We start from the raw sequence: 25,516 nt of genomic DNA on the forward strand, positions 1-25,516 counted from the left end.
CAGCTTATATTACAGACCAACCAACCAATTACAGCATGTGAGTGTTAGAGACACTTTCCAAGATGGTGGCCCCCTGTGAAGTCCTGGGTCATTGCTGCTGTTGAGAAGCTGAAACTTTAGTCTGGTGCAATAAGTTCAGTATATAAAATAAAGCATTTCTAGCCATATTCATTTTTAGGGTTTAGTTTTCCTTTAATGGGGCTGTATTTGCCTTTTACAGTGCACAATTTTTCATATTCACCATAGTCAGTGTGAATATACACTGGTCAGAAGAACAAGGCTCTGGTAATAGATGGGGGGGGGGTTATGATGGCGTAATCTACTTTGCTTTATCCTGTTCTTTTTCCCTGTAAAGAAAGTATAAAAATAAAACTGAATACATAATATATAGTGATGAGTGAACTTATTTGCAGACTTTCGCAGCAAAAATGACGCCCATAGACTACAATGGGTGAAAAATTTATTTTGACGCCCATAGGCTTCAATGCATTTTGGCAAATGCAAAATGGGTCAGATTCGCCCATCACTAGTAATATAATATTATAGGTTATGGCAGGGGCACTTATTGGTCCATTGTATATATTGCTTAACAGTTACATCCTGTGAAATCATTCTGGACTTAATTGTATTCTGATACCTGTGAAAAAGGTTATCACCCAGTTTATCTAAAGAAAAATATTGTGGTCTATGGAGGGATTTGTAGATAAAGCCATCATTATTAACAAGTAATATAATCCTACACCATCTGACCTTAGACTTAGGCAATTACCTATTTTATATTCTTTGATACGAAGTATATATGATTATTTTTGAGAATCTGCAATGTTCAATAACTCAGTCATATTATTTTGTTATTGTCAGTTTTTAAAATATTTGACTTTTATGCGTATAGGAGAAGATGTCTCACAGAAAGAAGAGAAGAAAGAGTAGTTTGGACACTCACATACATGGTAAGTATAGTCATTATGGTAAGCATTAGGTATTTCATATTTTTCTATCTGGTTTTCTGCATTTAAATGTGCCATAGAGTCAGACTTTCCTGTTTCTTAGCTGTCTGTGGTTGGACTGTTGATTTGTTGAAAGTGTTTTTGTAATGCATGTTTAATATAGTTTGGGAAGAATTTGCTGAAGCTGTTGGAGCAATGTTTTTTTCCAGCTGTGGCCCAAAATAGCTCAGCTAGTGTACAGTCAGTATGTGATTATGCTTGTGTGTTCTTTTAAAGAGAGTGGTAGTAGTTCCAGCAATGCAATTTTAGGTAGGAATGGTAGCATCACCGATGTAATGTCTGAAAGTAGTTAGAAGGTCTCTGTCTAGAATTTTTACGCTAATTCGCAAGACCATATGTGTTACAGTTACAGGGTTCCTGTTTTACCACATTTTCTCCAATATGATGCAGAGTTGTTTGAGTATATTTTATGCATGAGGCTTGGTGTCCATTACCACCTGTGAAACAGTGTTAGTGCTAATTTGCATAGTTTACATTTGAATGGTACAAGATAGAGTCCTGCATGGGTCCAATCAGAGGGATCCGTGCCCCACCCAAGCATCACAAAAAATCTGTAATACTAGAGGAAAGCTAAACTCTCTGTATGTAGCCACTAGCTATATACAAAGCGGGTGACTTGAACGTGGATACGGCTGAAAGTGAGGCAATATGCACATGGCTGTTTTTTCTTCAAATGCTTGTGTGCTTTCCACATTATTCCTCCATAATTTTGATTTTATGATACCACAGTACACACCTGCTTCACAGAAGTATAGTAAATTCATGTGATATTGTGTGATTTTGAAATGACTGGATAAAGCACGTTGGTGGTGCCAACATTTTTAACATATGCAATTTCTGTAAAATTGTGTACCAGGGCAGCAAAATGGAAAAACATGTTTTTGTGGAGATATACTTTGTTTGATATAAATGAAGTTTTGTAATTATTTATTCACTACTACCACCACCCAAACAATACACAATTAATTCCCAGCAAAAAAAGGCTCACTATCTGCACAAACCAACAATCAGTTAAAGGGTTACCTAAACTTGCTTACATACATCTTTTGAATTGCACTGGTACCATACTGTATATATTTTTTGTGGAGAGTTTTTAGGGAGGGAAGTACTTTTTTAATGCAAGTAGGGTATGACAATTCTTTTTTTATATATTGCTTTTATATTTTTAAGGATATGTTTCAACAGTCAGTGTAGTAATATATAATTCACATTTGGTATTAATTCACATCAGCTTAAGAGCACTCACTATGCAATGGGCAATAAAGCTTAAACAGCTCTTCAAGACAATTAACGCAAGCCAATCTGCAACACAGGTTAGACTACATATTAACAGAGGACAATTAGAAAGTTATAAAACCTGTGCCAATGTTTTAAACTACATTTTATGAAAGCCTATACAATTTGAAACACAGATCTAGATCTGAAACGGAAACCTAGAGTTCCTCTAACAAAAGACAGATTACATCCCTCCACAGGAGGAAATAACAACCATTAAAGTACATTAGCAAAAGCACCAGGCCAGGATGCTTTCACCAACATATTTTTAACAAAACATTTATGTACTAATCCCATACTTAATTTAGCACTTAATGAAGCAGTCACAAAGGTCCCAAGGTGTCTTCTCACCATAAATGCTGTCATCAAATATATAAGCCCCTCCCAAACCAGGTAAAGACACAATGAAATTTGCAAACTTCCACCTCATTTCATTACTAAACTCAGATATTAAAATACTGCATATGCTTCTATACTAACAAAATGGCTTTAATCTATTCTCTCAACTCTATTACATATAGATCTAAAGCAAAGCTGTCAACACTAACTGCTGATTTACAGGATAATGTGGGCATGCATCGTGCTGCCGGGATTGCATGGATGCGTCTTTTGCAACACCATTGTGCATGTGCACCGTGACGTCATGGAAGCAGTGCTGCGAATGTGCAGTGAGGAACTGGGGCTCTACTTAAGCATCAGGAGATTGGGAATGTGGATGGTAAATTTGTGAGACTCCTGAAATATGTTGGCATCTCTGCAAACAGGATTTATCAAGGGGAGGCAATATCATAAGACTTACTTATCCATCTCACATAACAAAACTACGTAAAATGCCTTCATTGCTCTTTACTTTGGACACAGAGATAGTGCTCGATAGTGTTAATTGGATATACATGAAAAGAACCGTAAAACATTTTTGGCTTTCCCTCCTTTTAGCACTCTACTCCAAAACCTCAGCCCAAGTTAATAATATTCTTATTTGATCCATTCCAAGTCTATGCAATAGATGCCCTCTATCCCCCTTAATAAATACACTTTAGTGCAAATACTGCTGGCTTGCTATATGCACCATGTTCATTTTGTGTAATATGTAAGTATAAGTCAATTGGAGTTTTTTGTTCTGCTCTCCCCTGCAGCGGAACACAGGGAAATTAACTGCAGGGGAACTCAAGGTGAAATGCCCATCTGTAAGAGCCCTAATAATGTAGGCAATGCTGACTTGCCTTTCCAGTTGAGTATATGCATCCTACGGGGTCGAATTTTGTGCTGAATAATGAAATCAGTTGTTGAGGTAACCAGCATGTGGATATATAGTAAGCAAAAATGTAATTTCTTATACAGTTTTGCTTTAAATACAAATGGGTTGTTTTTATAATTTGGATCAAAATCCAAGTGGCTTCAACCAACTAATTAAGAGAGGCGCACAACGTTTATTAATATGGGGCAGATTTACTAAGGTTCGAATGGTAAATTTTAAAAAAAAATTTTTTTTGGTCAAAACTCACAAACGTATGAATGTGAGATTTATCACACCACGACCCTGGAAACAGTTCTAATTGTACTATTCTCCACCTAAAACCTGTCAACTTCATATAGAAGTCAATGGAAGAGGTCCCTTGAACTATTTGAAGATGTTAATAGTAGCGATGAACCAATTTTTTGCCAAGTTTCGGTTAGAATATTATGCTCCATAGGCTCCAACGGGAGAAAAAAAATGACACGTAAGTCAGGGTTTTTTTCGGAGGAAAACTCAATTCGAGTTTTCGGGTCAGGACTATCCAATCGAATTTTAGATTAATTTTTTCATAAACACCATTCGAATTAAAATAAAATCACATTACTCTAAAATTCAACCTTTATATTCATACAGTATATTGTACAGGGGGAAATCATATTATATAAATACATCTCATTTTAGCCACTGCAAGTCTGGGTTCAGTGTTGTGGGTCATGAAACATTAAAAAAAAAAAAAAAATGTGTCTTCATACTTACTTATGGAAACAATTACAATACAAACATTTTGCAGTCTAAGGGCTTTTTCAGTGCTTGTCCCAGGAGTATTCTCAGCAAAAGAATGCAGTGTTTATAATCCCATTTAACATTGCAAATGGTTAATGTTATCTACTTATACTGTTATTGTTCTGTCTTTTTATGTGTTTAGATCTTGACCCTTTAGTCGCCGTCTTCCTGTCAAATGTGGGGTTTGAACCACAGACTCATGATTTATGGCTCCAAATGTTTGAGTTGTTTTATTGCCTTGGCATAGTTATCACCTGACTCACACTTTGCTCACACTGTGGACCCTGTAGCTGTTCTCACTCTGTGCCTCCCACATCTGATTCTGTTTAGTTTGCCCCACACATTGCGCTGTACCATCTCTTAATTCCCACTCTTTGCTAAAATGTTGTGTTGACTCTGTTCCAAGCATAAGGAAATTATGATCCCATCTCTCCACAAAGCCATGTGCTGTTGTTTTACAGTTTTGTTATCTCATTTGCTTAATCAGGCATCGGGCTGGATTGTATTACCTGTGAAAATGTTATCAATGGGCTCTATCTCAGAAATTCCATTACAGTTTATGGGAAAATCTGCAGATACAGAAAGTTTCATGGGTAATCAACTCCAGCCCATTAAGTCTGTTATCAGCAATGTTGAAAGAGAAACATCATTCTGGGATTTGGTGATACTGGAATGAAAATGGCATCTAAATGGAAAATGATTTCACTGGGAAAATCAGACTGAAATCTGTGTTCTTTAAATAGGAAAACTGATTACAAATCCAAGGAGCATAATGTAAAAAATGTCAGTAAATATGCAGGTCATTGACCCTGTAATAACCCAACATGCACTTCCAGACTTTACTAAACCATCACATGAGCAGTTATACGTAAAAAAAATATATAACATATTGTACTGTTCATTCCCCTCCTGAATCAGTTATTCTATGATTTTAAAAGCAGGCATTCTAACGAATCAGCTCAAGATCTACAAGCAAGAACACAGAACATTTTATTACTGGAATTGTACTACTTGTAGAAACAGACAGATAGTATGACTATTATATTTAATACACTCCCTTTTATCGTTGCCTTTTGCAATGTACCATAGAATTCCTGATTGTCAGAACAAGAGCAAATACAAAATTAAATTAGAATTGTAGATTTAATTTACACATTTAGAACATCATCTACGAAACTCCACTTCTGTACTTCTGAACACTATGTCCTATAAACCAGAAACGCACAAATCTATTCATACCCTTCTGAAAAAGCAGAAATGGGTCAAATCTGTGCCCTGTTTCATATATTCTATTATGTCAGCTCTATCCCTATGAGTGCAACAGTTGCATTGCCAGCTATATTGGAGCTCAAAGTGCAGTGAGTAAAACTGGCACCACTGAGTGGATATAAGACAAATATCTTGTAGAAAGCAGCCACTGCATTGCTCATACCAGAATGGGCAGGTACATTCTTAACTTACCTACCTGCCCATTCTAGGATGTGCACTCCTCTGGAAGAGTTTTGGCAACAAAGGCAAAGTGCTCTATAACTATTCCCATTGTATTCAATGGCTAACCATAATTTGGACTAAATCCACCAGTGTGCTACTTACAGAATTACTTATTTACTTTATCGAAAGGGATTGCCCCTCAAAAAGCTTCGGTGGTCAGATGAGAGCGGAATATCTTTTGTGTCTTTACCCCAAGCCAGGACCCCCACCTTGGAAGTTCTTATTTAGGGGACCTTAGCACCAAACATTTCTAGGACAGTAAATACATGAAGATCTCACCCTAATTCACCTTCATGCTGGGCTTTCAGATTTGTCTAGGACCTGAAAGAAGCATGCTCCACTGTCAAGAGTGCATGATTGAAAATTATTGTAAAGTAAATATTTTAAAAGGAAAAAAAATAATATAAATGTCTTTAAAGGGCACCGATTACTACCATCATCACTGAAAAACTTAAAAGACAGTCAGCACTACACAGGCTCATACTATAATAAATAATACAATAAATTAATAAATTATCCAAATATTTTCAGTAAATTTAATTTTTTTTTTGCTCTGAAGAAGCCCATATTGGCACACTTTCGTGAAAATGGGCCTTAAAGGAACAGTAACACCAAAAATTAAGGTTTTTAATGGAATGACAATATAATGTACTTTTGCCTTGCACTGGTGAAATGATTTGTTTGCTTCAGAAACACTACTGTAGTTTATATAAACAAGCTACTGTGTAGCCATGGGGGCAGATATTCAAGTATATGATACACAGCCATTCAAGAATAGAATTCACAGTAGATAACGGATATATTCTGAAGAGCTTGTTTATATAAATTATAGTAGTAAATACAACAGTTGCACCAGTGCAGCACAAAAGTACATTATATTCTCATTACTTTCAAAACACTTTAATTTTTTGGTGTTAATGTTCCTTTAAGGCATTATGGCACATGGGCTTACATTCATTTTGAATTTTGCACAGGAAGAGCATACCGGTACATTGCAGATAGTGCCCTGACTGGAATCAAACCTAAGGCTCCAGCAAAGCAAGGAAGCAGGATTAATATTAAGCACTAATTAAAAACAAGCATAGCGTAATACGTTCATAGTGTAAAAATCACCCCGTGCATACACTAGATGTTGAATAGGTGTATTCTCCTTTTCCTTCAAGTAGCTAGTGATAGGGGTATAGATTAGCGATAGAGGTAAAGGAAGGATGGTGCCTTTCTTGTAAAATAAAATATATTCCAGCGGTGAAGCACCTCCACCTTCTATATAAAATGCCTACTTACAGACCACTACTGTGGTATTATGCATATAACAAGGCGCCCTTTCTGGTCCCTCCTTCAAGGTTCGCCGCTCCTTCCAGGTCCCAAATCAGGAATAAAACCAGTAATAGTGTAATACCATTTATTATTAAAAAATGAGCAAAACCCGCCAGGGTAAATGTGAGTCAGTCACAAAAATTGGAGCGCTCACCTCTCAGACAAACACAGTTGAAGTGCCAGGTGCTGAACTAAAAGGCCCAATCCTGTCCTCGGGTCACATCAATCCATAGACAAAAATAGCAGCACACTGTTAAGTTGCAAAAGTGCTCAAGTGCATAATTTATTTAGCCCACAGCATACAAAGGCAACGTTTCGAGCCAACCAGGCCCTTTATCAAGCTTGATAAAGGGCCTGGTTGGCTCGAAACGTTGCCTTTGTATGCTGTGGGCTAAATAAATTATGCACTTGAGCACTTTTGCAACTTAACAGTGTGCTTTTATAAAGGGTAAATGTGAGTGTGAATTTTTAATTGATTTTAATTATTTTTTAATAATAAATGGTATTACACTATTACTGGTTTTATTCCTGATTTGGGACCTGGAAGGAGCGGCGAACCTTGAAGGAGGGACCAGAAAGGGTGCCTTGTTATATGCATAATACCACAGTAGTGGTCTGTAAGTAGGCATTTTATATAGAAGGTGGAGGTGCTTCACCACTGGAATATATTTTATTTTACAAGAAAGGCACCATCCTTCCTTTACCTCTATCGCTAATCTATACCCCTATCACTAGCTACTTGAAGGAAAAGGAGAATACACCTATTCAACATCTAGTGTATGCACGGGGTGATTTTTACACTATGAACGTATTACGCTATGCTTGTTTTTAATTTCTGTTGCCACAGGCGCTGATCTCTTCCTATACATACCCCCTTTGGGAGTATATATACGCTTGATTTTGGACTTATATACAGTTGAGAGACTGTGAAGGGGTCGGCAAGAAATAATCTAAGAGACTGACATTTTTTAATTGGCTACATCTGTAAGCTATATATTGTTTTTAATATTAAGCACTGTGGTCCCTGGAAACTGCACCTCCAAATTTTATACGTAGATTGTATTTGTTTGTTATGATGTGTTCCTGGTAGTTGTGTAAACTAGTTTCATCAGGCATAAATTAAACTACCTACAGTATGTGTTTTTAGAGTGTAACAAACAACTCATGTGCAGAACAAATTCCTTCCAGACACTGCTAGTCGATACACACAAGTGTCATTTTGATGCAAGCTGGAAGGTTGCGTCTCTAAATAATTTTTAGGACCCCCTTCACTTTTTGTTATCCCCTACTCATCTCCCCCCAACATGAGCTCCCCCAGCTGGCTGATGAAAAAGGTACAGACATGAGTAAGCTAAGGGGTGAACTCAGAGGAACAAAAGTGTGGGTCTCCCATCGTCTCCTGCCCTCCACAATTGTGGATCTGTTGCACACAAGTTACACCACCTCTTGCATGCTATATGTTTGCATAATGTATATGTTTAATAAAAATTATGGAAACCTGGCCAACAACTATAACATAGTTATAAGGAGATATATATATATATATATGTATATCCATATATAAGTTATAAGGAGAGCCATGCTGAATTATTATGCAGTTTCACAGATTTCTCTTCTGTGTTCATAGCATTTAAGATTACAAAAGGGGTCAGTTAATAATATCATTGCAATCTGACCCTCCACTTGTGTGGTCAAATTCTTCAGTGTTCTGAAAGTCACAAGGTTGTGTGGATAGGTTTTCACACATCTATTTTATATAGCTCTGATCAGCTATTTAATAAACAGCATTTACTTACATACACAACCATTTTTGTACAACTTTGTAATTTATTGCAGCATGCTGCTAGCATATTGGATTTATAGCATTTGATTTGTAAATGTATATAGTGGCACAAATATAAGAAGTACTTTACAAAGTAGAACAACAGAAAAACCATGAGAGATACAGTAAATAAATACAAAATTAAATGTAGTACATAACCAAGAAGTTATGGTACAACTGGAAAGATGTGATGTGGGAGCTAGTATTGTAGCAGCACCATGTGGTCAAGAAAATATTTTCACATTTATCTGAATGTATCCATAGTGTAAAAACTCTTTTGGGTGTAGTAAGTTACAGAAAAGAAGAGAATAATTTAATTACTAGGAATAAGTCAAACAATTTTTACTAATTAGAGCCCATCATGTTTTATGTGTTTTTCTTTTTGTATTTGGATCTGGTGGATCACAACATTAATCATTTTTGCAAAATTCATGGAGCAATGTGCACATGCGCAGCACAATTTCTTTGGCTTCAAGAATACTTGTGCGCACATCCACTGATGTCACATACCCAGAAATTCTTCAGCAGATCCCCCCACTCCGCACTCTATAGGGTTAACAGCTCTGCAATTTGATGGTAAACAGTAAAGATGCAGTGACCCAAGGTTATCTCTCAATTTGATTCACCTGGGGTGCAAAACTAACTGGCAGCGAAACTCACATCACATGCATGCGCACAAGCATTCCTAAAGCACATCGCTCCGGCTGACTGCATGCTGCGTATACCAGATTTTTGCTGAAAATCATCAAAAATTATGTGTCAGAGTGACAGGAGACTGGGGAACAGACCTCAAATTCTGGTAACTCCCAATAAATTCTGCGGGGTGATAGCTCTGAAATTGTTGTGCAGACCTGGGCCAGCACATGTTTACCATGGTGCAAGGCCAAGTTGTTAGGGGGGCCTCAGCAGTTTCTGAGCACCCCCATATTCCCTAGCTTTCCCAAGCATCCCCTGCATGTATTGAAGCTGGGTACATATGCAGAAACTTTAGAAGCTCTGTTCTAATCCCCAGGTCCAGGCTGAGATTCTAAATAGAAAGTGGAATATAAAGAACACAGTAGAGTCCCACAGTCAGGTACCTCAGATTACCCACTAAAAAGCTGGTATCCTGTGGACAGTGGCGTAACTACCGGGGGAGCAGGGGGTGCAATTGGGCCAGGGCCGCACCCCTTCAGGGCCCCCTGGCAGCTCGCACGCCACTGGACTCCGGCCGAAAATAAAGTACGGAGGGGGCCCGGCTGCGCGTCCCGCGCCAGGGCCTGTCCCCCTCTAGTTACGTTACTGCCTCTGGATTGCGGGTAGAATTTTTTGTTTCGCGTATAGATATGGTCTGCGGTTCAGGTCTTATCTATATTTTTATTATATATTTTTATATACAGATTATAATTTACTCCTTTGAACATTTTATTAAATTTTTCTGCCCCATCTACTTTTGATTTCCTTTCCATTTTGCAGAAACACCAGTTCCTGCTTAAAGGGGTGTTTCACCTTTAAGGTAACTTTTATTATGTTACAGAACGGCTAATTCTAAGCAACTTTTCAATTGGTTTCATTATTTATTTTTTATAGTTTTTTGCTTTTTCTTCTGACTCTCTGCAGCTTCAAATGGGTGTCGCCGACTCCCTTCTAAATAACAAATGCTCTGTAAGACTACAAACGTATTGTTACTTTTTATTACTGATGCTTCTATTCAGGCCCTCTCCTATTTATATTCCAGTCTCTTATTCAAATCAATGCATGGTTGCTAGGGTAATTTGGACCCTAGTTAACAGATTGCTTAAGATTCAAATTGAAGAGCTGCTGAATAAAAAGCTAAATAACTCAAAAACCTGCAATAATAAAAAATTAAAACAAATTGCAAATTGTCTCAGAATATCACTCTCTACATCAGCACTGTCCAACTTCTGTGGTACAGAGGGCCGAATTCTTTTGGCCTACGTGTTCGAGGGCTGATAATGGAAGACAGAGTTGACCACTCCCCCTTTTAAACCACACCCACTGTAAACCACATCCACATTACCACAAGAACTTTTAAGATCATATACACATTAACGGTGATAGCGCACCAAAAAACCAAAGGGTTGGTAATCACTGCAGGGATATTTCTCATCACTCATATGTGAAAAATTTAAGTCATGTTAAAACATACCGTTAAATACATATTCCTCCTCCTCCCTTGTTGATAATACAACAGCCCCCAACATATGCTTAAACACCTTATGGGCCCCTAACAACTATTTCCAACTGATAACAAATCCCCAGAAAAAAACCCTTCCAAGCTTACCTCCCACAGGTAGCGTAGGGCAAGCAGAGTATAGCACACCCAAGCAGCACTGGGCATACAGAGAATGGCACACACAAGCAGCACTGGGCAAGCAGAAAATGGCACATCCAAGCAGCACTGGGCATACAGAGAATGGCACACCCAAGCAGCACTGGGCATACAGAGAATGGCACACACAAGCAGCACTGGGCAAGCAGAAAATGGCACATCCAAGCAGCACTGGGCATACAGAGAATGGCACATCCAATCAGCACTGGGCAAGCAGAGAATGGCACACCCAAGCAGCAATGGGCAAGCAGAGAATGGCACATCCAAGCAGCAATGGGCAAGCAGAGAATGGCACACCCAAGCAATACTGGGCATACAGAGAATGGCACATCCAAGCAGCACTGGGCAAGCAGAGAATGGCACACCCAAGCAGCACTGGGCATACAGAGAATGGCACACACAAGCAGCACTGGGCAAGCAGAAAATGGCACATCCAAGCAGCACTGGGCATACAGAGAATGGCACATCCAATCAGCACTGGGCAAGCAGAGAATGGCACACCCAAGCAGCAATGGGCAAGCAGAGAATGGCACATCCAAGCAGCAATGGGCAAGCAGAGAATGGCACACCCAAGCAATACTGGGCATACAGAGAATGGCACATCCAAGCAGCACTGGGCAAGCAGAGAATGGCACACCCAAGCAGCACTGGGCAAGCAGAGAATGGCACACACAAGCCACACTGGGCAAGCAGAGAATGGCACACAGTGAGCATAGGGAAGGCAGAATAGAGCAGGAGAAAGGGAATCCTCTCAGGACTCTAAGATGGACAGTTCATATTGTGCTACATACAGTGAGACAGTGCTTTCCCCCTCCAGCAGTTTGTATGAGTGTGAACAGGTGAACAACGTGGACAGTTTCAGTCTGGGTCTCAGGAGGGGTCAGGGGCCACATGTGGGACAGCTCTACTCTACATCATACTACAGGTTATCTCAAAGGCGAACAACCCCTTTAATGGTGGTCAGGTAGCAGCTCCAAGTTGAATTACAAAAACAGGTTCCACGCAGGACTCAAATCACACAGAGGCCCAAAGGAACACCCACAGGCACAAACAATAGTGACTGTCTTTGCTCTATGGCAATTTGCAGCAGCCGCCTCAGTATGAGCTGAAGATGTAACTAAAGATTTGAGAGACCCTTTTACACATTCCAAGGCGGTAATACCGTATGCAGGTGCAAATGACTGACAGCTGGTGACTGAGCTGTTCCTGGTGCGTTGTGGGTGGGGAGAGTAGGTGCCAAAGCAGCACAGCGCTGAAAAAGTACAAATGACCTAGGGGTTTGCGCCCATTGTTACAATTTGAACCCTTGGCTGATACCGCCTCAACCCTCGCCACTGATACGGAGCAGCGTTATTTTTCTTATTTTATAACGAGGCCCATTCACAAGGAACTCACTCCTGTCACATACACTTGCGGAACAAATGTACAAACTGATTTCGCGCGAACTCATGATAGAAAACGCGCTTCCTCCTCCTCAGTCAGTATGCCAAGTGGCCGCACACAAAAAGCTATCAGTGTATTGCTTATAGCTTCTAGTAAAGCCTCTCTAAGCCACCACGTGTTTTATTACCGCAAACTGATCTTTACTTTGCGCCCGATAGTTTACGTGATGGTTTCTAAGGAAACGGCTGCAGCCAATCAGCAGACTGTGCGTATGGAATTACACTCAGCCAATCGGAGAACCGCGGCCATTACGTTGCGCCCTGATAGTTTACGTGATGGTTTCTAAGGAAACGACTGCAGCCAATCAGCAGACTGTGCGTATGGAATTACACTCAACCAATCGGAGAGCCGCGGCCATGGAAACCTCAAGACGCTAGGCCTTAAGTTGTTTCTTCCGCTAATGCTGCAGCCTCTGGTGTAGTCTCCTATCCAGCACTCCTGCCCGAGACCGCACTTTCATCTAACACACGGGTAAAATCATTTGGGTGTTATAAACTCGCTTACACTCTCTGGCCTCTCTCCCGACTTCCCCTTTCTTTAAGAGCTGTTCCATCCAATGGTCTAACTAGATGTTACTGGGCCCCATTACAAATTCATTTTAGGGCCCCAACATATCCACAGGTTTTCCTGTTTTACCAATATATGTTGAAATTGCTCATTAATTAGGGCCTTATTGACCCCCTACATCTCCTGGGCCCTTCCTGCAGCCACAGGGTCTGCTTCTCCTGTAGTCACTCCTGTGGTTCCATCCCACAATCCCTTCTGCTGTCCAGGATCTAAGACACAGGCTCTTAAGGGACCCTCCGTTATCAAATCCAAGGAGCATCACCTTCAATAAACAGAAATTGTCATATCGGGGCCATAACTTGTTGCCGCCCACCCCCATCCCAGTTCTATGCACTAACTTTCCTTTATCTTGTTGCAGACCAGACTCCACCTATACCTTGTCATATCAGCAAGCGAATAACATGTTTAAGGCGAAAGTGCTCGTTATTGGGCCCACAGAGGTATGTATAAGAACCAGAAGTGCTGCAGCATTGTCATCTTTTCATGTTATCCATGGTTAGAGTTGCAATTGCAAAATTCGCCTGCACACCTTGGCCTTCCCACGTAACTGTTGCTAGGTGCTCCCCACAAATATAGGATCCTTCAAATGAAGTACTGGCACACAGTAGCTTTGCAAAGGGGGGGATTCCCCTACGTGTTTATTATGTCAAACAAAGATTCACAACGTTTCGGGGGCTGGCCCCTTCGTCAGGTGACACACAACCTCCGGCCCTCCTAAATATTTATCTTTTTGTCCCTATTAATAACATTGGGATCAACCATCAGTTTTACCAGCCAGGCCAGTAAAATACCGGCCAGGTGGCAACCCTATCCTTGGTAGATATTGAGTCCTAGAGAAGCACCCCTAGATACATTACTGAGTCACTGGTGCATCCTGGGAACCAGGTATCTTTGTCGTCCTTTTTTGTATAACAACAAAGAGAAGGAGTTGAGAGAATGCTAGCTGACAGTAGGTAAAGAGAAGAGACTAGGAGAATAAGAAAGCTGAGTAAGAAGAGGAAAACTATGTGGAGAGCGGGCCTATGGTCTAACACAGGGGTCCCCAACCTTTTTTTACATGTGAGCCACATTCAGTTGTAAAAAGAGTTGGGGAGCAACACAAGCATGACAATGTACCTGGGGTACCAAATAAACACAGTGATTGGCTATTTGGTAGCCCTTATATGGACTGGCAGCCTACAGGAGGTTGTGTTTGGCAGCACACCTGGTTTTTATACAATCAAATCTTGCCTCCAAGTCAGGAATTCAAAAATAAGCATCTGCTTTAAGGCCACTGGGAGCAACAGCCAGGGCAGTTGGTGAGCAATGTATTGCTTGTGAACCACCAGGCCCAGGTCCAAATAAATGCAGCCGGCCAATTCAACCCCTCCCCGGCAGACACAATGTGACGATGTTAAGTGGGGAGGAGCCTGCACAGAGGCTCACCGATGGGGGAACAATGGGCAGGTGATGAGTGATTTGGCCTTCAAACTCAGCCATGTTTGCATCATAAATTATATAGTAGATGCAGCATAAAATAGTGCATATGCTAAAGATCTGTAAAATATGAGGATTCATTGCTTTATATAGAATTGATGTACCGTGTTAGAATTGATGCAATTGTTTTTCATTTGCAGAGTGGTAAAACTGTATTGGCCAATTTTATATCTGATGCAACAGAAACAATAGGCGGCGAATACAACCCCACTCAAGGTGTAAGGTAAACCGTTCTTCTCTGTCATAGGCCCAGTTCTGATTTCTTATATATAGTTTTGTTTGTAGGTCTCCTATCAACAAAATAGCTGTATTGAAGCTTTTTTTATTTGTAAATATAATGTTGTCCCTTAAATATTTTTTATTTATTTATTTTTTAGAATTCTAGAATTTGAATGTCCAAATGGAAATAAAGGTTCCTCATGTGAAGTGGAACTTTGGGACTGTGGGGGAGATCCAAAGTAAGTATTAAATAAGCTAATTGGACCTCAGATATCAATCTTACATTTTGTGGTTTCAGCAAGACTTTGATGCAAATAAATGAAAAATTCCAGTAAGTTAGATCATTATCAATATTATAAAAACAGGAGTGAAAATGTAATGGGTATTTAAATAGTATAGCCCATTGTTCAACAGGAGTACAACTAATTGGGTTTGGTAGGGTAGACAGAAAATTCTGATAATGTAATTATATATCTTGCAAAGACTGAGTACTTTTAGTTTCCATGTTTGCCCTGTTAAAACATTTTCAGCTGTTTAAAAACATTTTTAAAAATGTAAAATCCTGTCATCGGAAAACATGTTTTTTTCAAAATGCGCCAGTTAATAGTGCTACTCCAGCAGACTTCTGCACTGAAATCCATTTCTCAAAAGAGCAAACAGATTTTTTTATATTCGATTTTGAAATCTGACATGGGGCTAGACAGTTTGATATCACTCCAACTTGCAGTACAGCAGTAAAGAGTGATTGAAGTTTATCAGAGCACAAGTCACATGACTTGAGGCAGCTGGGAAATTGACAATATGTCTAGCCCCATGTCAGATTTCAAAATTGAATCTAAAAAAATCTGTTCGCTCTTTTGAGAAATGGATTTCAGTGCAGAATTCTGCTGGAGTAGCACTATTAACTGATGCGTTTTGAATTTTTTTTTTTCCCATGACAGTATCCCTTTAAGCACAAGCCCTATTCATGACCTTATGTTGAAAAAGGGGCTATACTGGTCCTGTAAGATGTAATAAATGTGTATTGCATTCAAAGCTATGCAAACAGACAGGCACAATTTAAATAGTGCTTGTGCCTAGGGCAACTGCTTTTTTGAAATCACGTGCAGATTGTGTGGGGCTCAGAGCAGTGGTTGAGGTATCAACCAATCTCTGATTGGTTACTGCCTGGTAACCAGTCAGTGTAAATCAAGAGAGCTGAAAAGCAGGAAGTAGTGTTCTGGCTATTATGTTAGATATCCAGTCACTCCAGCCTTTCTACATTACATTTTTGGCTAACTAACTATATTAGAAACATTATTTATTTAGCACAGCCTATCTATTTACCCAGTTTTTATTTTTACACTAAACAATTCCTTTTAGGCTTAATTATCACAGTTTGGAAGTTAGAATGGAAGATAAAAAGAGAGGGCTGAATAGAATTATAAGCAACTTAACATAAGAACAACAGCAAGTTTGAAACCATACAGTCAGTCTGTTCAAAGACCCAGTTAACCAGATACCATTTTTAATTGCATTTTTGAATAAAGCAGAATAGAAATGGTAATAAATCAGGAATCATACAAAATAAAAAAAATTATGCCTAGAATAGGTCTACCTATAACATACAAGAAGTTAATTTAAAAGTGAACTTCACCATTAACACTTGCTGTAGACAGGTGGTTATTATAGGGCTCCAACAGCACCATGTGTTCACAGGAGGTTCTACCTAAACTAGTATGGCATGTGCAGTTGGATGCCCATGTATGATGCCATCTTGATTTAGATGTATTAATGATGCATATATATTAATTAAAAATACCAGTAAAGGGGGAAGTTAGATCATTATCAATATAAAAACAGGAGTGAAAATGTAGTGGATATTTAAATAGTATACCCCTTTGTTCAACAGGAGTACAACTAATAGGGTTTGGTAGGGTAGGTAGATTATTCTATCTCTGTAATTACCTATCTTGCAAGGACTTAGTAGTTTTAGTTTCCTTGTTTGTCCTGTTAAATAAAAAATTTTTAAAATGTAAAAAAAACTAGATTGCTAGTTTATCTAGTCATAACTGCTACAAACCATTCACTGCCAGGGCTAAACTCTCACCCACTTCTGGATAGTTGTAGACACAAATATATTGAGCCATGAGGTTTATTTACGGCAACAAACACAGCACCTGTTTTTTGCTCCTTGTCACCCCTTTAGTAAATGAGCCCTTTAGGCTTATGTCACACTATGCATTTTTTTTTCTACCAGTGGAATAATGTGGGGAAAAAACTGGACACTTGAACAAGAGTTACTGTTAGAGAGAGCAAGAGTTAGTTTTAAATTAGCCTAATTTAAGTTTTAGTAGTTCTATTTTACAAAAAAATAACCTATACAATTTCAGTAACTTGTACTGCATTATACAGGCTCCTTTTAAAGGAGAAATATAATCTCATTGGGTGCCAATTTAGACCTCCCCAGTGATTATAATCACTTACCTGGGACCCTGGGTTGGGGCTGTTGTTATCTGAAAATGCACAACCTTCAATTGCACTTATGTATTGCAACTGCTCCAATATCCAGTGAGCTGCTAGAGGGATGCTAATATCCAGCTGTGATAAAGGCAGAGGGAAGAGATTTTGCAGTTTACTGTCTACTGTCTCTGTTTTGTTTATAGTTTATTGTTTTCATATTTTAAAGACAAAAACTGAAGATAATGACTTTAAGGGGCCGATTCACTAAGGGTCGAATATCGAGGGTTAATTAACCCTTGATATTCGACTAGGAATTAAAATCCTTCGACTTCGAAGGATTTAGCGCAGATAGTACGATCAAAAGATAATTCCTTCGATCGAACGATTAAATCCTTCGAATCGAACGATTCGAAGGATTAAAATCCAACGATCGAAGGAATGTCCTTCGATCAAAAAAAGTTAGCCAAGTCTATGGGGACCTTCCCCATAGGCTAACATTGACTTCGGTAGCTTTTAGATGGTGAACTAGGGGATCGAAGTTTTTTTTAAAGAGACAGTACTTCGACTATCGAATGGTCGAATAGTCGAACGATTTTTAGTTCGAATCATTCGATTCGAAGTCGTAGTTGAAGGTCGAAGTAGCCCATAAAAAACTTCGAAATTCAAATTTTTTAACTTCGAATCCTTCACTCGAAGTGAGTGAATCGGCCCCTAAGTCCATAATATACAATTTTTTTTAATCAACCGTCTCTCGTTCCTCCATTTATTGACAGGTTTGAGAGTTGTTGGCCAGCGATCATGAAAGACTCACATGGCGTGATCATTGTTTTCAATGCTGACATTCCTAGTCATCTCAAAGAGATCGATACGTGGCACTCCAACTTTATCCAGCAGCAGCGATTGCAGGAAAACCGCTGTCTTCTAGTTGCACATAAGAAGCCTGGGTCAGGGGACGAAAGAGAACATCTAAATTTATGTGAGCAAGAAACTGAATATTTTTAATACTGTACAAAAACATAAAGAAAATCTTAATAGTTGGAACGAGCCTTTCCAAAATGTAAAAATTGCATTAAGATGTAAGAAATTAAATATGTTTTAGACTTATTAATTTAAATATGTTCTCCTCTTTAGTGCCACTAGGTGGTAGTAGAGAAAAACAATCCAAATTAACTACATTTGTCAGATACAATGTCTGTTTGTTGACTTGTTTATATTGTATGTAAAACCTCCAGTTCTTAGTGAGATCATTCTTTATGGAGTCAGTCATTCAGTTCTTTCTCTGTATGACTTCAGAGTAACAATTTTTCTCAGTATTACAGATATGGGGCCTGTTATCCAGAATGCTTGAGACCTGGGGTTTTCCGGATAACGGATCTTTCTGTAATTTGGATCTTCATACCTTAAATCTACTGAAAAATAATTAAAACATTAAACAACCCCAATAGGCTGTTTTTTTGCTTCCAGTAAGGATTAATTATATCTTAGTTTGGATCAAGTACAAGCTACTGTTTTATTATTACAGAGAAAAAGGAAATCATTTTTTAAGAAATAGGATTATTTTGATAAAACGGAGTCTATGGGAGACGGCCTTTCTGTAATTCGGAGCTTTCTGGATAACAGGTTTCCGGATAACATCTCCCAAGTTAGTACTCCAAATTACAAAAAAAGGATTCATGTACACGTGCCTTATTGTGCTGTATGAACATGACATATTGGGTTACATGATTCTCCTTAATAAAATGTCTAAACTGTGATCTGGCTCTGACTTTGGGATATTTCCCACATTTTTTACGATTAACCATGGAGAGATTGTTATAGAGATGTGGGGATATTTTTTATCACACAAGATCCTAATGTTGCTTGGTATAACTTAAGTTTATTATACATGATAACATGTAGGATGTTCTTTTTTTACAGCTCCAGCCCTTGCTAAATTAACCCGTATATATTCCAATCTGGAAGATGACCCTGAGGATGTAAGAATGGAGTTAATGAAATACCTTCGAGACATTGTCAGTTCATTGTCGGAGAGCAGAGACCAGGAGGAAATGTCCATTATAACATAAAATATGTTAAAAATCTGCATCCTAAATAAATATTTCTTTTTGTAATTTTTTTATTATCAAAATCTAGACAATTGAAGAGGAGGAGATGAGGATTGTATTTTATGTCATATTACGAGGGATGCACCGAATCCAGGATTCGGTTCGGGATTTGGCCTTTTTCAGCAGGATTCGGATTCAGGCAAATCCTTCTGCCTGGCTGAACCGAATCAGAATCCTAATTTGCATATGCAAATTAGGGAAGGGAAATTGTGTGGATTTTTGTCACAAAACAAGGAAGTAAAAATGCTTTCCCCTTCCCACCACTAATTTGCATATGCAAATTCGGATTTGGTTCGGTATTCGCCCGAATCTTTCTCAAAAAAAATCCAAAATAGTGGATTCTGTGCATCCCTACAAATTACACACTTTTTGTAGAGGAAAATTACTGGGGTACATAAAGACTTCTCTATATCTATAAAGAATAGATGTTTGCTATAGAATGCTTGTGTTAGTTCTTCAGTTGCCCCTAAGAATTTTGCACCTCTTGATTGTTTACTGAAATAATAGTTGAATATAAGAATGATATATGAACATTCCATCTGTCTCTCTGCTTAGTCAGTGTCTGCCTTATTGTACTATTTCCTTTTCTCTGTTTTGTAATATTCTGTACATATGGTCTGCTGTCTGGGCTGGCTTGTAATCACCACTGTCCATATAAACCCTTCAGGTTTGATTTACCTTTTTAAGATATTAATTGCAAAACACAAACCTTCTAAAGCTGTTACCATTTATAGGTTTTATATTTGTATGTGTTAGGGATGGACCAAATCCACTTCTTTGGATTCGGGCGAACCAATGAATCCTTTGTGAAAGATTTGGCCGAAAACCGAACCGAATCCTAATTTGCGAATGCAAATTGGGGGTGGGAAGGGAAAAACATTTATGACTTCCTTGTTTTGTGACAAAAGGTCACGTGATTTCCCTTGCCCTCCCATGCATATGCAAATTATGATTCAGTTTGGCCTGCCAGAAGGATTCGGCCGAATCCGAAAGTGGATTTAGAACATTTACCCTAAATAAAACCATTTGTGGATTTCTAGACATTGAATACATGTAAGCAGAGAATCCACCAGAGAAGACATTGGTACTTAAGGGGCACTTTGCAATGTTTTTATTGAAGAGATTATTTTACCTTGTGGTGGAATAGCACATCCCAAAGCATCGTATTTCCAAAAATGAATTGCAAACGGAAGGCACTGAAGCAGAAGTTCCTTAATTAATTTTCAGTGCACTCAATTCTTATTAAAGGCCACATTCTTGGAGTGCAGTCATAAACTCATGATTATAAAAGACAAATGTCTGAAGCTGGAGCGAAGGGAATCATGAAAAGGCAGAAGCACAAAACTAGCTTTCAATTATCTTATAAAAAATGCCGTTCCAGCAAGTTACAGGTGTATGGGCCCAGGTGCAAATATGCAGCCGTCTGGAGAGATCAGAGAAGCAGGATTTCCAATCTACTGCTCTAATTCATCACATTTCTCATTAGCTAGGAAGTATTTGAAATATTCCCCCTTTCAGATCCCCCAAATTTATAGTAGTGTTTGTTACATTTATGGCTAGAGATAGCTATAGCTATTATGCTAAATGGTTCCAAAACTAGGCACAACACATTAAGGGGGTTATTTGCCATATTTTACCATATTTATTAATAAAGACACGATAAAATCGAAAAATTGTGCGGTTTTTTTCGGATTTGATGGCTGAAAACTCTTTTTTTGTCATATTGTCCAAAAACCATGTATTCAAATTATTGTACAAAACTCAGCGCAGATGATATCTTCCGATTGTAAACGGGACATCAGCAATTCACTTTTACATGACCTCAAAGAATCTGGAGCAGACACTCAAATAAAGGCAATTTTCCATGAAATATTTGAAATAAAGTAAAAAGATTTATTGTGTCCTCTGCCTTATGCGTTTCATGTTACAAACACTTAATCATAGGCTACATGACCTCGGCAGGTTTTGAGATGTAGTACTTTTTTATATACTTTTAGCAGCATCGGGGATTAATAAATAACCCCATAAATAAACAAGATCAGCAAGGAAAAAAGTTTATTTTGTCACCAGACACAATTTTAAGGAGTCACATTAACCCAAAGGCAACTTTCAAATATCCATTAAGTAAAACTGTTCTGAGGTTTTAAAGATACTTGTAAACAGCATCAGTCTGACTGTTGTATATGCTTGGAAGTACTCGTTCTGACTCCTGAAACAATGCAACAGATGCCAGCTGATTAACAGAACTGAATTCTGCTATATTTGTGAAAACAAAAGGGTAGACAAAAGACTTAGACAAATACTTCTTTGAATAGCATTAGATTAGACTGGGCAACTGGGCAACTAAAACCATTTTTGGGTGATAAAAAAAAGAAATTTTGTAGGAATGATATTGGATATGGCTCTTGCACACAATGGAGCCTAAAAGGGGACCTTTAAATCTTGTTTCCTTCATTCTTTTGGAACCCACATATAGAACAACCGCCATTTTGTGAACACTGTTATTAAGGCAAGCTTTGCACCATCCCAAAATCTTGAGTATGCACCAAAACGGCGACAATGCATTATACAAATTATAGACAGTGAGGAGGAAGGGAAAATGGAAGGAGTGCAGTGACATCTTGGAAGTGCAGAAATTGTCTGACCAGCCTCTATGTCTGAGGCATGATTGACAACTATGACTTTTTGATACTTTTATAACAGGTATGGATGTATTAATTAAAAAATTGGGTTTTGTGTTTAATTATAAAAAGGACTTTTATTATAGAGTTTTTATGCCTGGGTAACAGGTCCCCTTTAATGAAGAATTCAGCCTATTGTGTAAGGAAAGTGCTTATTGTTATGTGATAGCATGGCAAAGTTATTGTCATTCTGTGTTGTTTTATACTGTATTGTAAGTTATTTTGCTATAAGTGCCAATTCTAACTTTTTATGTTATAGTTTTTTCACAATTTCACTTTTGCTTGGGAATGACATTCCCTAACTTCTAAAATATCATCACAGACTTGCATTATTGGAGTTTTATACATGTGTGGAATACATGGGGCATGGGATTTTCCCACATTTTTCTGTGATATGGGGGCGTTAATAGTGAAACATTATAGTGAAACCAGCTATTACAGGAAGGCCATCTCCCGTAGACTCAGTTTTAATCAAATAATTCAAAATTTAAAAAATGATTATTTTTTTTATCTGCAATAATAAAACAGTGCCTAGTTCTTTATCTAATGAAGGTTTTGGGTTCACAATGGAAGTTGTGCAGGACTCGGTAGTTATGCTTAAACAACTGGTTTATTAGCTCCAACATGGCTAACCATTGTAAGATATGTGTGTCAAAAGTGCACAATATCATGTGTATTTCACCAGCATTAGGCTGTGAAATAAGAAACTCCAGGGAAATGTGTATAGCTAGTTAATCTGTTTAAGTGGTGAACCAGTTTAGTAAAATCAATCTAGAGGCAGCTACGTAATTAGCTACAGGTTTGATGTAGTTAAAAGGAGGTGTGGAGCAACACCTCAGGGCTTCTTCCCCTGGATATCTCCTGAAGCTGGAGGAGGGTGAGGGGCCATGTGAGGACCTTCTTGAGTGAAGGAAGGTGCCTGTGTGTAGCTGGGAAGGAGAGTGTATCTCGAGTGTGCCCCAGAGAGGATTCTTGGATTTGCGGTCTACCAAAAGCCAGTGAGGGCTAAGGAAACCGTGAGTTAAAGTTAACACACCAGTGACGGTGTGAATTGGGACTGTTAATGCTTATTTGAAGCTAATGTTATCCCCAACGTGAAGCCAGTGGGCTGAAGATTTGTGTTTGTGCCAAATAAAAGTCAGCAAAGCTGCATTTAAACTTAAAGGCGGTGTCAGTCTCCATTCTCTGTGCTGAAAACTGTGCCATGGCTATGATCTTCGCTACCTGAAGCTCACACTATGTATTCAAGAAGGAAGTATCAAACCATACTACCATACCATACCAAATTAAACTAGAAAAGCACATCCACTAGCCACTAACCCTTTCGAAACAAACCTACTGGGTTTACTTAACGTTTAAATGATTTTTTAGTAGGCTTAAAGTATGCTGATCCTTTGACCCCTTGTCTGGAAAACCCCAGGTCCTGAGAATTTTAGATAACAGGTCCCATACATGTATTGCAGAAGAAATAATGAAAAGAAAAAATAAGTGCTTAAAACGGACTTTATGAGGTAGATTTACTAAAGAGCGGAGTGGCTAACACTAGCGACTTTTCGCCAGCATTGCCACCTGCAGGGACATCGCCAATTTACTAACAGGCACCAATTCGCTAACGAAACAGACCATGGCTAGCGGTCATTCACACTCTATCTCCAGGCGACTTTTTGCTCTGGCGAACGGACGCTACTCTGCAAATTCACTAAAATGCAGATTTTACTAAAACGTTACCTCTTTCCACAGAGTTGCCTTCGCCACCTTAGACCAGGCAAAGCGCTCAATCTTCTATCACTTACATCCTATCCTGTGACCCGAAAATGCATCAAAGTTCAAAAACGCTGGCGTCTTATCCTTTCTTCAGTGTGATTGCCTACAAAAGTCCTAATAAACTTTTTTTTTGGGGAACCGCTTTTTTCCAGACATTTCATAACATATGAAACATTCATTTTACAGTGGGCTCATGTGTAGGGCATTATATTAACTCTCATGCCTTTATTAAGGTTCTCTAGACGTGTAATATAAACTGCTAGCTTAAACCATTTGCAGCAACATTTATAATAAAGACGTCCATACAACTTTAAATTACCTGCTGTATGCAAACTGACCTGAGCGCAAGATCACTAGTGAATTTTCGATAGGCAGAAATGAAAGCTAGCCCATCTTCGCTTTGAAATGCTTGCACTGCCGAAGTAACGCTAGCGAAAATTCACCAGCGTTTGGCGCCCAGGACAAAACGCAGCATATTAGTGAATTGGTGTAGTCTAAGCGAATTTGTGTCTGGCGAAGTGTTGCGATGGGTGCAAAACGGATACTGGCGAAAATTTGCTGGTTAGTGAATCTGCCCCTATGGGAGATGGCCCTCGTTACACTGTATATCTTTTATGAACTTACTTTATGCATAAGAGATAAAATACCATACAATGAACCTAATCAGAGAGTTCTAGACTCTACTTTATTAATATTACAGAATGGCAGGTATAGGATCAGGTATAGCATCTCTGGAAGCCTGCTATCCCAAAAGCTCATAATAACAGGAAAGCCATACCCAATAGAGTTACTTTCAAGCAAACAATTCTAATTTTTTTAAATTATTTAATTTTTGTTTGTAATAATAAAACACAAACTTGTACGTGAGGGTAACTAAGCTGCATGAATTCATATTGGTGGCAAAACAATCCTGTTGGGCTTGTTTAACCCTTTAATTGCCACAGATCATAGAATATATGATCTGTGGATAAAAGGACTCAAGTGCCAAAGATCGTAGATTCTACGATCTGCAGCACTTACGGGTTTGGGAGCAGAGGATCTGCTTTTAAAGCCGCTCGCTCCATTCCCACTCATTTCCCAGCCCTCTGCAACAAGCAGAAGTGGGAAACGAGTGGTCCCTGGGACGAGATTTCCCAGGGGCCCCAAGGCAGCAGCTGGCACGTGAAATATATATGTGTCCTGCTGCTGGCCACACTTCCTGGCCCTCCAGCTCAGCCCCCCCACCGGATCCAACAATGAAGATGGCCTCCTCCGATTCCAGCCCTCCTGGACGATCCTCGGCCTGCCACCCCAGGTTAGTGTCCCACACACACAAATACACACTTATACCAATAATTTTTAGCTATTTTATAGCATTTTTAGCCATTTTCTCCATAAAACTAAATATATCTGGTATTGGTACGTTTGTGAGACTTTCCAAATCAGTTTAATTTTTGTACAATATTTTTCTGGTATAAATCCCTACATCATGGAAAAATAGCAATTTTTTTAAGTTTTTTTGTATTTAGAGCTCTACAGTTAGGGGCACATTTACAAAGCTTGCGTGAAGGATTCG

At 38.8% G+C, this 25,516-nt stretch overlaps 1 protein-coding gene and 1 long non-coding RNA gene across 3 annotated transcripts; both read left to right on the top strand.

Annotated features, from left to right (window-relative positions):
- Nucleotides 1–889: 889 nt before the first annotated feature.
- On the top strand, nt 890–3,330 carry LOC121400337. Its single transcript, XR_005965679.1, has 2 exons — nt 890–950; nt 2,804–3,330. It is a non-coding gene; the product is annotated as an uncharacterized LOC121400337 (long non-coding RNA).
- Nucleotides 3,331–13,011: 9,681 nt separating this feature from the next.
- ift22.S (intraflagellar transport 22 S homeolog) lies at nt 13,012–21,189 on the top strand. Of its 2 annotated transcripts, none has more exons than XM_018248464.2 (6): nt 13,012–13,178; nt 13,633–13,714; nt 14,891–14,973; nt 15,128–15,208; nt 18,185–18,387; nt 19,329–21,189. In XM_018248464.2, exons 2-6 carry the CDS (start codon nt 13,676–13,678, stop codon nt 19,475–19,477), a joined length of 555 nt encoding a protein of 184 aa, XP_018103953.1. In that variant the 5' UTR covers nt 13,012–13,178; nt 13,633–13,675; the 3' UTR covers nt 19,478–21,189.
- Nucleotides 21,190–25,516: the final 4,327 nt, after the last annotated feature.

This window comes from Xenopus laevis, chromosome 2S, assembly GCF_017654675.1.
Source record: "Xenopus laevis strain J_2021 chromosome 2S, Xenopus_laevis_v10.1, whole genome shotgun sequence".
Taxonomy (NCBI): Eukaryota; Metazoa; Chordata; class Amphibia; order Anura; family Pipidae; genus Xenopus; species Xenopus laevis.

Excerpts from the sequence above, each read along its gene's own strand:
- ift22.S (XM_018248464.2), top strand. The coding sequence starts at position 13,676 with ATGTTTAAGGCGAAAGTGCTCGTTATTGGGCCCACAGAG. Across the intron at positions 13,715-14,890 it reads TCGTTATTGGGCCCACAGAG|AGTGGTAAAACTGTATTGGC; the intron begins GTATGTATAAGA and ends TTTCATTTGCAG. Across the intron at positions 18,388-19,328 it reads AAGAGAACATCTAAATTTAT|CTCCAGCCCTTGCTAAATTA; the intron begins GTGAGCAAGAAA and ends CTTTTTTTACAG.